General features: G+C 23.9%; 1 protein-coding gene across 1 annotated transcript in view; it reads left to right on the forward strand.

Moving 5' to 3' along the window:
* Positions 1 to 10,576, forward strand: part of LOC114126333 (probable G-protein coupled receptor CG31760) — a 133,445-nt gene extending 122,869 nt beyond the window's left edge. The window contains exons 10-14 of the mRNA XM_050199889.1: positions 641 to 855; positions 1,174 to 1,312; positions 4,922 to 5,027; positions 7,991 to 8,140; positions 9,088 to 10,576. Of these exons, the coding sequence (XP_050055846.1) occupies positions 641 to 855; positions 1,174 to 1,312; positions 4,922 to 5,027; positions 7,991 to 8,140; positions 9,088 to 9,312 (835 nt within the window). The 3' untranslated portion in view covers positions 9,313 to 10,576. The remainder of the gene's footprint in view (positions 1 to 640; positions 856 to 1,173; positions 1,313 to 4,921; positions 5,028 to 7,990; positions 8,141 to 9,087) is intronic.
* Positions 10,577 to 15,245: the final 4,669 nt, after the last annotated feature.

The raw sequence follows: 15,245 nt of genomic DNA on the forward strand, positions 1-15,245 counted from the left end.
AGCAAGATTTTTTTTACAGCTATTAAATTTCATCTGTAATTAAACTACAATTTTTTTGAGGTTTTAACAAAACCATTTTAAAATTGAACTATAATATGCAATCGATGTTTTATTTAGGTACATATTTTAAAAATAACATCTTGACTAAGAATTAATACGTTTTAGTCTTATATTATAACGACCTTTTACTATCCATATATTTATATTAACAGTTTATAATACAATTGAATCAGTGCACCAACTTTTTTATTTTTTCGATATCTATAGCTTAATGCTGAGATAAAAAATATGTATTCTTGTCAGCTTTGAGTCATGGAATGCGCTGAGTCGATTTCATAAACCATAAAAATGGTAAAGTTCAATTGTTGGTTTTAAACTTTTGTTAAACATTGACAAGATAATTGACATAATATTTCATCCGGAAAAATAATGATATTTTCTTTGAAGCTTAATTTGTAATATAATTTATAACACATACGCACTACACTTCTAATGAGACTAATTTCTATAATGGTATAGTGGTTTAATATGAATATTTTTGGAGTAGATGCAAAAAGATAATTTAGGAGTGTTTTCAAATGTTTAATGTATTAATTTACATCATTATAAAACAGCAATAGTTTTCTTATTCCATTCACAGAGTATCTCAAGTGTTCAAAGTGAACTCAGCAAAGACCGTTCGCATCACTGACAAGCAGCTAATTAAACTTCTGCTTCTAATGATCGCATTTGTCACAGTGATACTGTTCATCAGGACGATGGTGTCTCCACCACACACGATTGTCGGTCGCACAGCAGACAATCTTAAGACAGATATTTGTCCCACAGATTGGTGGGATCACTCGTTTTCTATTTGTAAGTATTCATTATATTTAATGACTCTATTACATCACTACTGAAGCGCACAAATGAAATAATACATTTTAACATCAAACCCAACAATGTGTCTCAAATAAATTATTTTATTATATAATACATAATGCATAACGTCTATAATAATAAATTACCGAATGAGAGAAAAATCTAAATCAAAATAAAATAACAATAATTTGTATGTTCATAATAAACTGTTAATTATTATTTATTATAATATATTTATTAAACTATCAGTATTGAAATTTTAAAATTCAAATATGTATAAAAGTTTTAAATTTTATTTTTTTTTTTTTTTAGTGGAAGTTTTATTCTTAATTTGGGGTATTCGGTTGTGTGTAATGGTTCGGAAAACGCCGTCTGCTTTCAATGAAAGTCGGTTTATTTCTATAGCCATATATAATGAGTTTATCATGTCCGTATTTCTCAATGTTTCCATGTAAGTATTATATAATTTGTCACATATTAATTTATTACTTTAATATTTTTATAATGTGTATTGAGAAATTAGACTTAAAATTGTTTGAATGAGCGTATTAATTGATAATAATAATAAATAAATAAATTAGGTAGGCACAACAAAATTAAAAATTAAACAAATAATTTATTTATTCTTAATACTATTTTGAATAAATAATGAGCTACTAAATAGAAATATGCGTAGTAGGTATTGGCTATTTAAATATATTACAGTATAATACTATACCTAATAAAAAATATTAGATTTTTTTTCTATCCAATTGTATATTTATTTTAAGAACTAAAATGTTATTAAAGTTTATGCGAATGAATGATAAATACTTTAAGTACTTAAAAAAATGTACCACGAATAATCTAGGTACTGTTAAAATATCGTATTTTAATAATATGTTTATTTTATTAAATATAAACTATATAATATACTTAATGTTACTATTCATTTTTAATTGAGAATTGTATTTTAAATTATGTTAATTCACAACTATACTTCAATATTCTTACATTTTTAATTTCATTAAAAATAACGTTTGTTAAATTATTTTTAATTATATTTATGGACATTAACAATAGGTTAACATTATGATTGATGGAATTTGAATTAAAACAAAAAAAATATATATATAATTATCAAAAGTTATTAATCATTATATATTATATAAAAAAAACTATTTACATGTATATACCATCTTTTAATTCTTGAATTTCTATCAACTACATTGCATTGAGCAGTATTGTATAGTTTACTATAATTGAATACCGATCTAATTTGACAAATTATTGTTACCATTTTTTTCAGAAAAAAACAAAATTGTCATTATGCATTCATCAAAAACATTTTATAAAAATCAATTGTAGTATTATATAGAGTATATTAATGTATGCGTGTGTGTGGTTTTTTTTTTTTGATTTAATCAATTAATAATACATTTTTTATAATTTTAATTTTATTATGAACATTTCAGGTAGTATAATTTTTTTTCTAATTAATTAAAAAAATATTAAAAGGTACTATTTTTGGTTAAAAACTTTTTTGTACTAAAAAATGTAAAACATTTTGTACAGGAAAAATAAATGTTATTTGTTTATTTGCATATATTGTTAAGTGAAATAGCTTCACAATAGTTTTTGAAAATAACTAAAAAAAAAAAAAAAAAAATAGTATCAACAATGACGTTCTTAGGCAAAACTAGATTTTCTAGAAAGCTGAACTACACGTAGAATTATTTTTCGATTTATCATTCCTTACATACATCTGCAGCATAGTGCTTTCGTCTGTCTTAGTTTTGTGTATACTGTTTTTTCAAATTAATTTATTAACGTCAGTAAATTATTATTTTATAATATTATTTTTATTATTAATTTATTTATTAATTTAATATATAAATAATATAGTATTAATTTAGTAATTTTTATAACTTTATTGACTTAATATTTCATTACGATTTATTCCGTAAACAATGTACACTCAATCTGAAATTATTAGAAAATACATGAATAATACATAGGTAGGTATATATGCGACATACAATCCTTACTACCTACAACATAATATAATATAGTATATTTTAATGATACACAGAAATAATTTAATTACATTTATTGTATCATTCCTGTGGAATTTAGATTAGTTTCTATAAATATACATGACCGCGTAAACTTTTTACTGTAAACATTATATTTATTATTTAAATTGACATTATTTATATTTCAATCTTCTATAAGTAATATAATGCACACAATAAAATATTTTAATTTCAACTTCAACTTCCAAAATGACATGCTAAATACCTATTATAGTATACTATAGTCAAAAACTATAATATAACTGAACTTAATTTTGCTATTCCAGTATTTGACTACTTAATATTACATTGTTGTTATGTTTGGCCGTTAGGATATACAAAATACAAATTATTATAGTAATGTTTTATAAAAATATATTATACATGAAATTTATTTACTGACCTCATACTCTATTCATTAATTTCGTACTCAGTTTTTTTATTATTAAACATTTAACTTTTTATGCACAAAACAAAATATCTAGGTACCTACGTTTAAAATGTATTGATAAATGTTTATTTCAAAAGGAAAATACATTTTTAATTGAATCATATTTTTATTTTTATTTTTAATTATTTAATATTTTAGTAATATAATTGAATTATAATGGACTAGACAAAAATTCTAGAAATGTGTGAAATTTAGAAATCTATGATAATATTATTTATAAATTCTAAAGAATTTAACATTCTTAAATGACTATTATATTTGTATTTAAAATAAAAAAATGAGTTCTACTCTACTGTATGGTAAGTGTTGAGTGGGTTATTGTAATGAATGTGTTAAATTTGAATTTTATGATGTATAAATGTGAAAAAAAATATGAACATAGATAGTCTGTTAGTCTATATCACTAAATGTATTTTATGATGAATTTTTTGATATTTCTGTTAAAGTAATTTTTATTACTTTTAGTATTACGGTAGATTGATTTAATTTTATTCATTTTTCCATTTTTCAGTCAATACCATTTTACCGTAAAACAGTAAAACATTAATAGTATATATAAATGTCATAAATGTTGACCCAGTGAATAATATTTTATAATATTTGTAGAAAAAAAACTGAAAAGAAAAATAACATACTTAATTCAAAAAGATTCAAAATATTTTAACAACTTTAACATGAATAGTAAATTATTATAAAAGCATTTTGTGAAACTATTAAGTTTTTTGCTTAATTTTTATAAAATAAAGAAATCAATTTTCTCAAAAATTTATTTGACAGAAACATTTCCATTTTTCTTAATTTATTAGTTGCTTTTATCAATTAATAAGATAAGGATTGGAATTTTTTACTTTTACCTCTCCCTCTAAAAAGAATATCAATTAAATCCAATTTTCTACCAAGAACTATAGGTACAAAAAGTTTAATATTGAAGCATTTTTATTTTCCCAAAAAGTGATGACACATACACATACAAAAATATACACGTAATTGTAAGATCAATACATTCATCTCTCCACTTAGAATCTAAAATTAAAAATATGATTGAGTAAAATAGTATTATAGTATAGCATAGTTTTTATTTTAGCACCTATCAATAATATAGAATTAAATGCATTATATGCATTAATATGCATAATATATTTGTAAATTTGAATCGTCAACAATCTTAACCTAATATTAAATATTAAAATAAATTAGGTATTTATGTTTATATGTTTTAAAAGATTGTATAATTTCTATTTTTCTTAAATATATGATTTCTCTTAGCTATAAGTAGGTATAAGATAAGTACCTACTATATGTTTTATAGTTAAAAAACACTATCCTATATTATATATATATATATATTTATGTATATATATTTTAATATTTACTTCAATATGTATTTTATATCTTATCTTATACATTTCAAATTAATCTGTATTATGGTTTAATACTAAAAATTATTTTTTCTTTTAACTTAAATATGACTTATTTATGGATATATGGTCTTATGGCTTCATCATGTATATGTCGTAATATACTCAATAAAATATATATTTTAATCAATTTTCAGGATATTTTTAAAATACCCAGCTAATCCAGATTTACAATACGTCATATTTTTTTGTCACGCTCAACTTACGGCAACCGTATTACTGGGACTATTATTTGGCAGTAAGGTAAATAAAAAAACATAGTACATATATACTTAGTTAAAGTAGTTTATAGAAAAAAAGAATAGTACAGCCAATGAACTAATAACTTATTAGTTATTAGTTCTTACAAAGTATTATAATAATAACTTTTTACATTTTAGTTAATGTGAAAGGGAGAGTGATTTTTATTTAATATGAAATATTTGTTTTACATACATGTTGCACGCAATTCTGCACATCACTCTTAAATAATTACAAGTTAAGTTATAGTTATGTTACAAAAAATAAAAATAAAAATAAAACGATTGATTTTTATAGGTAGTCGATCAGGTATTCAATTTATGAAATTTAATATATTTCCAACTAAATAGTAAGAAATTCATTTTAAATAATGTCAAACTGTTAAAATAACAACTATGATTAGATTAGTTGTATAATAACGTAATTATAATTTCTTTTATATTAAATCTATCCTTCAAATTATTTTGTCACATAAGAAAAAAACAAGAACAATTATAATATCAGTAAATGTAATAATTTATGCTATACTTCCGAATGAAAAAATAATTTTGAAAATTTAAGACTTTACAATTATATTATCTACTAATTTTTTCACAAAAACCATAATGTAACATTATCATTTTTTTTATTTATTTTTTTTTTTACCAAATATTATGTTTTTTTTTTATCATAGTTTGATTGATGTTTAATGCAATTATTTTTTGTATTTTTTTAATATCTGTTATACTTTGAGAATATGAAGAAAACATTCAATAATTTTAATTCTACTGTATAATTTAGGTGGGGGGGGGGGATACGACATAAAAGTAAAAGCATTAGTGTACCGCATTTAAAATAAATGATTTAGAGTGACCTAATCTATTTAATTTTAAGTTATATTTTTACTGTAGAAAATTAAATACATGTAAATTTTTATTAATTGTTGATATTATATTGATTCGATTTTCTTTAATTTTTTTTTTTTTAACATATCCTAAATAAATTAAATACATATTTTGATATCTTGTATATTTTGATATTTCAGTTATCATCGTTTGTTTATCGCTGAAAAATAATAGATAATAAACATCAAAACCATTGACTGCGTTAAAGTTTCAATACCATCTAATAAACATCAATTTTTCAGTATTTGCCATCGTATTAATTTTTAAGAAAAAAATAAGGACGTAAATTTTACTTAAAAAAAAAATGGATTTAAGTTGAAGATACTTTGTTTTTAAAAAGAAAAAAAAATACATGGAAAAGGATACAAATTGACATTGTTGACATCTAAAAAAAATAAAATAAACATAAATTATTTTCAATACGAATGACGGAGTCTTTTTAGTTTAATGAATATAAATATAAAAAACCATTAACAAAACAAAGATTTAAGTAAAAATATTTAATGAACATGATACTAAACTGACGGGGTTTATTTAGAAACTAAATATATTATTCAATGCACTTTATTATTATCAAAATACTTAAATTTGTTAATTGTAAATTCTATACCTACATTACCATATAGTATTAATATTTACTATAAATTAACATACAGTAGTGTTTTTTTATTATTTTTACCACGGTAGATGTTATTATTTTATTGTAATGTCAATTAAAAACTAATACTAAGTCATCTTATTTTGAAAACAATTTTTAAAGAAGGCCCGCAAAAACTAAATAAAATAAATATAATAGTTGAGTGTTTTTTCTAAGATGTTAATACCACACCTAAGGAATCAATTGATACAAAATAATACATAACTGTTTATTAATTACAAAACATAAAAATAAATAAATACAAAAAACCTAAACAAATAGCTAACTATAAAGAAAGTCACTATTTTATATCTTAAAAGTGTCAAATGAGAATATTATGTTCAATAATAAACAATGTATGTAATTTAAAATATTATCTTCAAGTTTGTATACGCATTTTGTAAATGTATTGCCTATCTATAACTGTACAATGAAATCTATGTATTTTTATTTAAACCTAATTTAAATGTAGTAGTAGTAATACCTAATTTCGATTGGAACGTCATAAATTACAATTTACTGCAAATTCTACAGTAGTAAATTTCTACGTTGTAAAGATAATAATAAACTAATTTGGTTTATTGTCTTTTATTTTTTTGTTAGACATCCTGATAATGATACCTTTTACATACAAATAGCAGATATATTACTTGTTATTTAAACTTTTTTTTTTGTTAAAAATTATTGGTTTATGACTACAGGCCTAATTACCTACGAGAATACTAAAGGATATTATTCCCCCAAAGACCAATTATTTTTGCATCGTCGTGTTAATCTGAACGAATGCATATTGCATATAACTACATTTTAATTAACTATTTTTACCATGGAATTTTATTCCTGCTCAAAAATACAAGTTTAAAACCATTATACAATAATAATAGCTTTTTTGCTAGAACTTCAGTCGGTTTTAGTTCAATCACGTCTATCTATTTTGTTTCAAATATATTATTGTTTTATAAAGTAAACGTTAATACAAAATGTCAAACACTATTTTTCCTAACCTTTTTTTTTATTGATTATATTACTATTATGTAGTAGCAAGTAATATATTATATATATACACATTAAATTTCAGCCAGTAGTCCTTTTCTTAACGAAATAAATTGCAAATAAGTAACAATTAAAAACTAACAAAAATATTGTATTAATCAATTTATAAAATAAATTAAAATTGTCTATTAAGCATTTTATTTTGACTTTACATGGTACTTACTATTTGAAACTTTTACTATTATGTATAATGTATATACATAATAAATTATGGTTTTATATTTTTATTATTTATTTTATTATATTAAGCGTAAATTTGCATAGGTAATCATTTTTGAATAAAACAGCTTAAATTAATTTGTCAATTCAAATATTTCAGGAAATCTTGCAACTTTTATCAAGTTTTTAAGTTTATGTTATTTAGCTTATATGTTTTACTTGTATATCTACAGGCTTTGATAATATACAAAGGTGAACACAAGGTGGAAGAAACGTCTTCTCATAAAATAACTACACAAAAGCTGAAGTTCAATAGTAAACAAAAACATTCTGATCCATCGTATGAAAGTATAAGTGACAACAAAGAAATCACAGAACTCCAGGTACAGTAAAAACTGTATATACATTTAATAATACAATAAACTTTTTATAGTATAAACTTTAAACCATATAATTTAAAATAGTTATTTTTAAAGTTTTATTCATACTTTTTTCGACATTTATGAATTATTATTATTTTATTACGATAGTACCGTGAGTATAATATAATACGTACAAATATCGTGCATATATTATATCGTAGATCAGCTAATTTTATTAAACTACCCTTTTCAGAAGATAAAATAGTAGTCTGTACTGTTGATGATATATTTCAACATGACTGGTAGAATACGTTAGCGTCTGCAATAGCAAATCGAATTTATGATATAAATACATTTTTTAATTTTGGAACTAATACAAATAATAATAATTAGGTCCCATCATTTTTTTATAAAATGTAGAGCTATCATGTCTTACTAGAGATATTTTCTATCATTCCAATAAAAGAAAAATAAAATAAAAAAAACAATGTTCGAATATACCCATACTATCGGTATTATATTATTAGAATAACTTACTTACATAATGATATTTTCCAGTAGATATTTTTAAACAGTTGTTTAGTTTTTACTTACTCATAATTTGCTTAAAAATAACGTATCACTGAAACTGATAACAGATAACTAATAATTATTTTACCATTGAGTTGGATGTTAGCTAAATTCACTCTGACATTAAATCAAATCACTTCTACTAAACGCACATTTTTTAAGTTTTATGTTAAAGTAAGACGGAAATAATAACATAATGGTGTATCGTCTTCTTAATACTTTAATTTATTTCAAAGAATCTTATTTGACTAAATATTATTAGATGATTAATATGTATAAATTAAAAAAATTATGTATGCACTTTATGTCTACATGTAAGCAATACATAAAGTGAAAATTATTTAAATTTATTCAAAATACTTTTAATAGTCCTAATTTTGTAAATAATATACTTGCAGGAAATTCGAGTCTTAAGAACTACCATAGAGAACCTTATAGAAGAGTTTTTAAAGTGTGGACCGGCATATTCAGACTATGTATTAAGACTACAGGCTATGTTGGAAGTAATGAAAAACTCTAAACTGGGCGAAAGTGAAGAATTACAGCAGAAATTGGCTTTGAGCAATGGCTGTGTAATCAAAGTGGACAACAATAAAGACGAATCATGTACAAAAAAACATTAAGTTATATTTTAAATGCATTAAGATGGTAATTTTTAAAATTATACGATTGCAGTTAAATAGTGGCTCAATATACCGAATACCTAGGGATTTTCCGTCGTTTTTTCCTATGTAATATTTTCGTTTGTGATCTTAAGTTTTTATTTTTTATTTTAAATTATATTCGATTGCATTGTTAATTATCTCGTATTTTAATACTTAATAGATTTTTGATGTTTTGGTAATGATAATTTACCAGATAGCAGTGGCCAAATATTTGAAAAATGCACATCTTCAAAGGATAGAATGTAGTCACGAACATATTATTTTATAGTATTGTTATATGCAGTCTGATAAATTTAACCGATCCAGAAAAAATAATACTTAAAATATTAGATTACCATATAGTCATATCACGCCACATAATAGATACCTATTGATGATTAGTTCTTTATTCAATACAATAAATTATAATATAGTGAAAATCGTTTTACAAGAGCAATTAATTCGATAGTTAAAATATTCCTAATATTATAGCGTTGTTTTGTTTTATATTAGAAAAAATGTGTTATTTTATTTTAGATTATTATTAATGTATAAAACAAAACTTGTTTCTTGTATATTGTTTTTATAATAATAACTATTTTTTCTGTTACTTAATTTTTTACAATTAGAAGTATATTTATTCGATTTACAATAATATGAAATAAATATTATCTTTCCTTCTAAAATATAAATCATGTTATATTATATTATACTAATTTGTAGTCGAAAGACATAATTTAATCGACATTGACACTTAATATGTAAGATAGATATTGAATATTATTATTTTAATTTGTCCATACAAATTTGTATAATGTTTAAGTAAAAATACACTGTAATCGATATAAATTAAATCATATGAGTAGTACGATTTAATAATATAAGTATCTTAATATTTACAATATAAAAAACAATTTGCTGGTACTTCATCATTGACATTATAATTATATCGACACCAAATTCTTAAAAAATAAATGTGTTCCTTTCAAAATACAATGAATGAATAAATTATTAATTAGTTTATAATTTCATGATAAGTAAAACGATATTACAATAATAGTGTATGAACCAGTAGAGTTTTTTGTAAAAATAATTATCGCATTCGTGTAATAATATGAGTGTAACTTTTAATATTAATTATTCAATTAGTGTCGTTTACAATTTTAAATAAAATGCCATTTATATGATTAGGTAATTTAAATACTACATAAATATTATATAGTGTGTAGATACCTATTATTATTTATTAATGGTACAATAGTTAAAAATTTCCCTTATTTATTTAATCAAATTAAAGTATTTGAAGTATACAGTATTTACTATTTTATATCAATTGTAATTGATAACTTAGTATTATAAATTATAAAATATACTATATTTATTCTTACTTTCTGTATGGAAAGTTATACTACACAGTTTCAGTAATAAATTATTATATTTTATTACTTTGTGAGTTGAATTTAATCAAATCGTGTTTACATATCCTTATTAATTCTTCTTTACCTTTTACATCCACGTTATTACAAACTCCACACATAATAATATTATAACAAAATATTGTTCTATAGAAACTTCTTTCAAAGTTCATCATAATACATTTTAACTTTTTAAAATTTTACGTGACTTACTTCGAATTCAACCAATGTACTTAAAAATGTTAATAGGTCACTAAAAATATAACAATATAAGAAAAGTTAATCATGTGTATACGTATATAGAACAATAATACCAACCAAAATGATTAAAGACTACGGAAAAATAAAAAACATTGTTTCATTATTTAAATTAAGAGTGGTGTTATTAATTTTCCGTAATATTTGTCAATTTGTTACACACATCGTACAGACTTACAAACTTCGCACGGTTTTAATATTTATATGCGCGGTAATTAATTTGCGCAATATACTCCACACACAATTTAGCTCAATGATAGGACATCCAAAACAGTGAAATTTCTCGTCCAATTTTTACGGCGAATAATAGTTTATTAGAAACAAGAATACTTTTCCGAGACGCTGGTACGACGAAGATTTAGTGCCGGTGAAATAATCATAATAACAGTATAATTTGGTCAACAGCCGCGCCGTTTGGTTTCGTCTCTACGTGTGGCAAGCGCATTACGCCGCGCTGGTGAGAGTCGTTCGTATAATTTGACAACAACTCCCGAGACCGTGGAAATGTCACCGAAACACGATTCGCACAAAATACCCATTACTTTAAGTATGCATAAACGTCTTAAATCCAATTTATAACAAAACATATTGCTCGTTATAACGATGCCCATGGTTTACTATTTTTATTTTTTGTTTTACGTTTTTCCGGACACAAATTACGTAATAAACTCGACGTGATTGCTAGGCTGTTGTAATTAACACGCGATCGTTCGTGCAGACGTCGGTTTGATTAAAAATACAACTGCATCGGACGCGTGGAAAAAATCACAACTACGTGTCAATGTCAATTTTGCCGCTATTTTCTCCGGTGGTAATCTATTTTCGGTCAGTGGCAAAGTCTGATGTGTATGTATATATAAGTGTGTGTGTGTGTGTGTTTGTATTATTATTTATAATAAATTGCATTATACACGTTCATATCGAGTACTCCGATCGAATTGACTTTGGTTGTTTCCCATTTATTATTTACCTTGATATCATTCTGACTATTCTCAATTAGAAACTCCCTGGTGACTTAACGAGATAAAACTTTGATTATTTTTATGATTTCCAACATTTTTTATCAATCGATTAGTTTCCATCGTATTTTTTTTTTGCGAGTTTGATTTTTTTTGCACCACTTTTAAAGTTTACTATATGTTGCACTTTCAATCGGATATATTCGGCGAATTCAGCAACAGTTTATTAAATCATTAAATAAAAACTAACTAAAACAATAATTACATTTAACATTTTATATTTCATTTAAAAATACGATTTTTCTAAGATTTTAAAATTCGATGCTCTATTTTTTGTATTATATAACTGAAATATGTGTATCTTGAAATCTAATTTGAATTGTTGATTTTTTCTTGTCTTATACACACAGACATAATATTAAATAATATATATAATTATTATTTGCAAAAGTATCTCTACAAAAAAAATTGTATTATGTTTTTTTTTTTTACCACGAATACGATACTGTAATTATAGTTATGTCAACACAATCGTTACGATTAATTCTCAAATATTTATATTTCCATTGTTTATTATCGATATAATGTAAAATGATGGTCGCCCAGAATATTTTACTTGCTGTTGGGTATATAACAAGCTAATAAAGTAATAAACAAGTACACATTGTATCTGATACCCATTTAATTTAACAGTATATACATATATATATATATAAATAGTAGACGCCAGTAAATATAATATTGACCAACTGTGATGAAATGATTGATTATTTGATCGGTTTTGTTGTTTCTTTGACATTCGTACTTGTGATAGTTCGAGGTGTAGAGATTATCTGTACATTTTGTAAGCATTCTATTGGAAAACTCAGTTGGTATAAAAAGAATAACTAAACAAAAATCGACTATATTATATAGTTTGAGTGTGGAGCTGAGTACCGTATCTGAGATAGAAAATTCTGACAAAATTGATCACTATCTTTAATATTTTGAAAATGTATGTATAATAAAATAGTATGGTTTTGTATACAAAATTATAATGTAAATTACATATATAAAGTTTTACTAAGGAATAATGCATATAGATAATTATATATATTATACAATTTAACAATGTATATTTTTTTTTAGTGTATACTGAAAAAAAATATTAGTATATATTTATATGAATATCTACCTATGGATATTATCCATGGATAAAAATCCAAAGGTTTTACTGATTTTAAATTGTTTGTGACATATTTAAAAATAAATTACCATTGTAAGTTTGTTTATTTTATGTGTTTTATAGGAATTAAGAAAACTATAGAAAATCAATTTCCTAAAAAATTATATATTGTTATACTATACTCTCGTAATTAACTATATTGTAATTTACAAAATATTTTGTACTTATTAGAAGAATAAGCATTTCGACAAACCACAAATTATCCGTGTTATTGTGAATTTAATATATAATGTTATTATTTAATAATAATATTAAAAATATAAATATAAAATATATAAAAGCACATAAATATTATATAATTTGCAATATTGTACATACGATAACCATCGTGTCATCAACGCTGTCAGGATCATTTTTTTTTTACACATACCTAGGTACCGTTAGTAACTATGGAATTAAATTCTTTCAAAATGATCATTATAAAATAATTATATATATTTTTTTTTATGTGAAACATAAACGTCACGTTGCTATGTTGGTCGTCCTCGTTCATCATGATAGCCGACAACTACTGTAGTTATACCTCGTCGCGAGACGTCACTCATATTATTCATTCTCACCCCATCTTTGGTGGTCCATCAATAATAATATATACTAATACATCAACGTAATAATTTTCAACCGTACGTTTTACGAACTACGATGGTAGGTGCCTATAACCTATATAATTCTACAGTTTATCTGATATACCGCATAAACTAGGGATGGGTTGTTTATTGTAATGTCGTTTTGTTTTGTACATTAGGTTTTATGTATTGCAATAATAAAATGATGAAAAAAAAATACAAAACGGAGATGTGAACTTATGATTATTGTGATGTTGGATAATCAAATGAACATTTAAAATACGATGATATCGATATAAGATAGAAAGGACAATCCGAGTACAATCATAAGTCATAACATAATATAATTACAATGTTTATACGTAAAACGGTGCTATATTATTGTATCATATAATATAATATTACATTCTTCGGGTATTTTGTATTATTGAAAGGAAAATCGAAGGCGGTATACTTAATATTACGATTGGCAGTAAAGAAAATAACATTAATTTAAACACACACACAAATAATAATATAATGATAAATTTAGGTAATTTAAGGTTTGTACTATTGCTAGTAAAAAGAAAAAAAAACACTGCAGATAATATATTATTATATATATTACACGTTTGTATACAGAAAGTTGACAAATGGTAAAAATATTTTAATAATATTATGTGGTTCTGAATTTCCACGTTAGATTTGTCGACCAGATAAATCGCCAACGAGGCACAATCTATTATTTTATATCGGTATATCACCGCGTGTAATCACGTCGGATTGCTATCGTTATTGTTGCCTTCGGCCTTACGTATCATCACGTACCGGGTGATGGGTTCGGTCGATCGAAAAAATCTCAAGTCATCGAATCTGAGTGCCGGCTAAAGTCACGGACGGGCGGAGAGTGAAAATAAAATGCTACGCCGATGAGATCGTATAAAAAATAAATAAAACGTCGTTAAAGGAACCATTCGTCGTCGCCGCACTTTGACGAGAAAACAATAATAGGTATCTATGTGTGTTGTATAAAACACATTGACACAGTTAGGTATAATACGTGAAGGGATAACAATAAAAAACACACTTTTTTTCCACGACACAAGAAAACCACACGTATAATACGCACGGTCGTATTATATAATGTTATTACATTATTATCAATATATAAATGACGGTGTTGACCATAGGGCTTTGTAAATTCTGTTCATAGTATAATTTATATACATCCGTTATAACAGTATAATACGTACGACTGTTTTGAAGTGTAACCTCTCAGAACACAAAAAAGCGCAACTGCTGTCCTGTCATTCTGTTTAAAAATTTAAGTTAATACAAATACACAGATGCAACGTGATCGATAACTGCCGTGACAATCATGTTTTACGCATTGTAAATATAATTCTATCCAGATATATAGAATGTATTTCCAATAATTTCTTCTCTGCGAAATTTTCCCGGATTTTTTTAATGAATAACATTAATGCAATTTTTTTCTTCGTAATAATAC

Source organism: Aphis gossypii, chromosome 2 (assembly GCF_020184175.1).
Source record: "Aphis gossypii isolate Hap1 chromosome 2, ASM2018417v2, whole genome shotgun sequence".
NCBI lineage: Eukaryota > Metazoa > Arthropoda > Insecta > Hemiptera > Aphididae > Aphis > Aphis gossypii.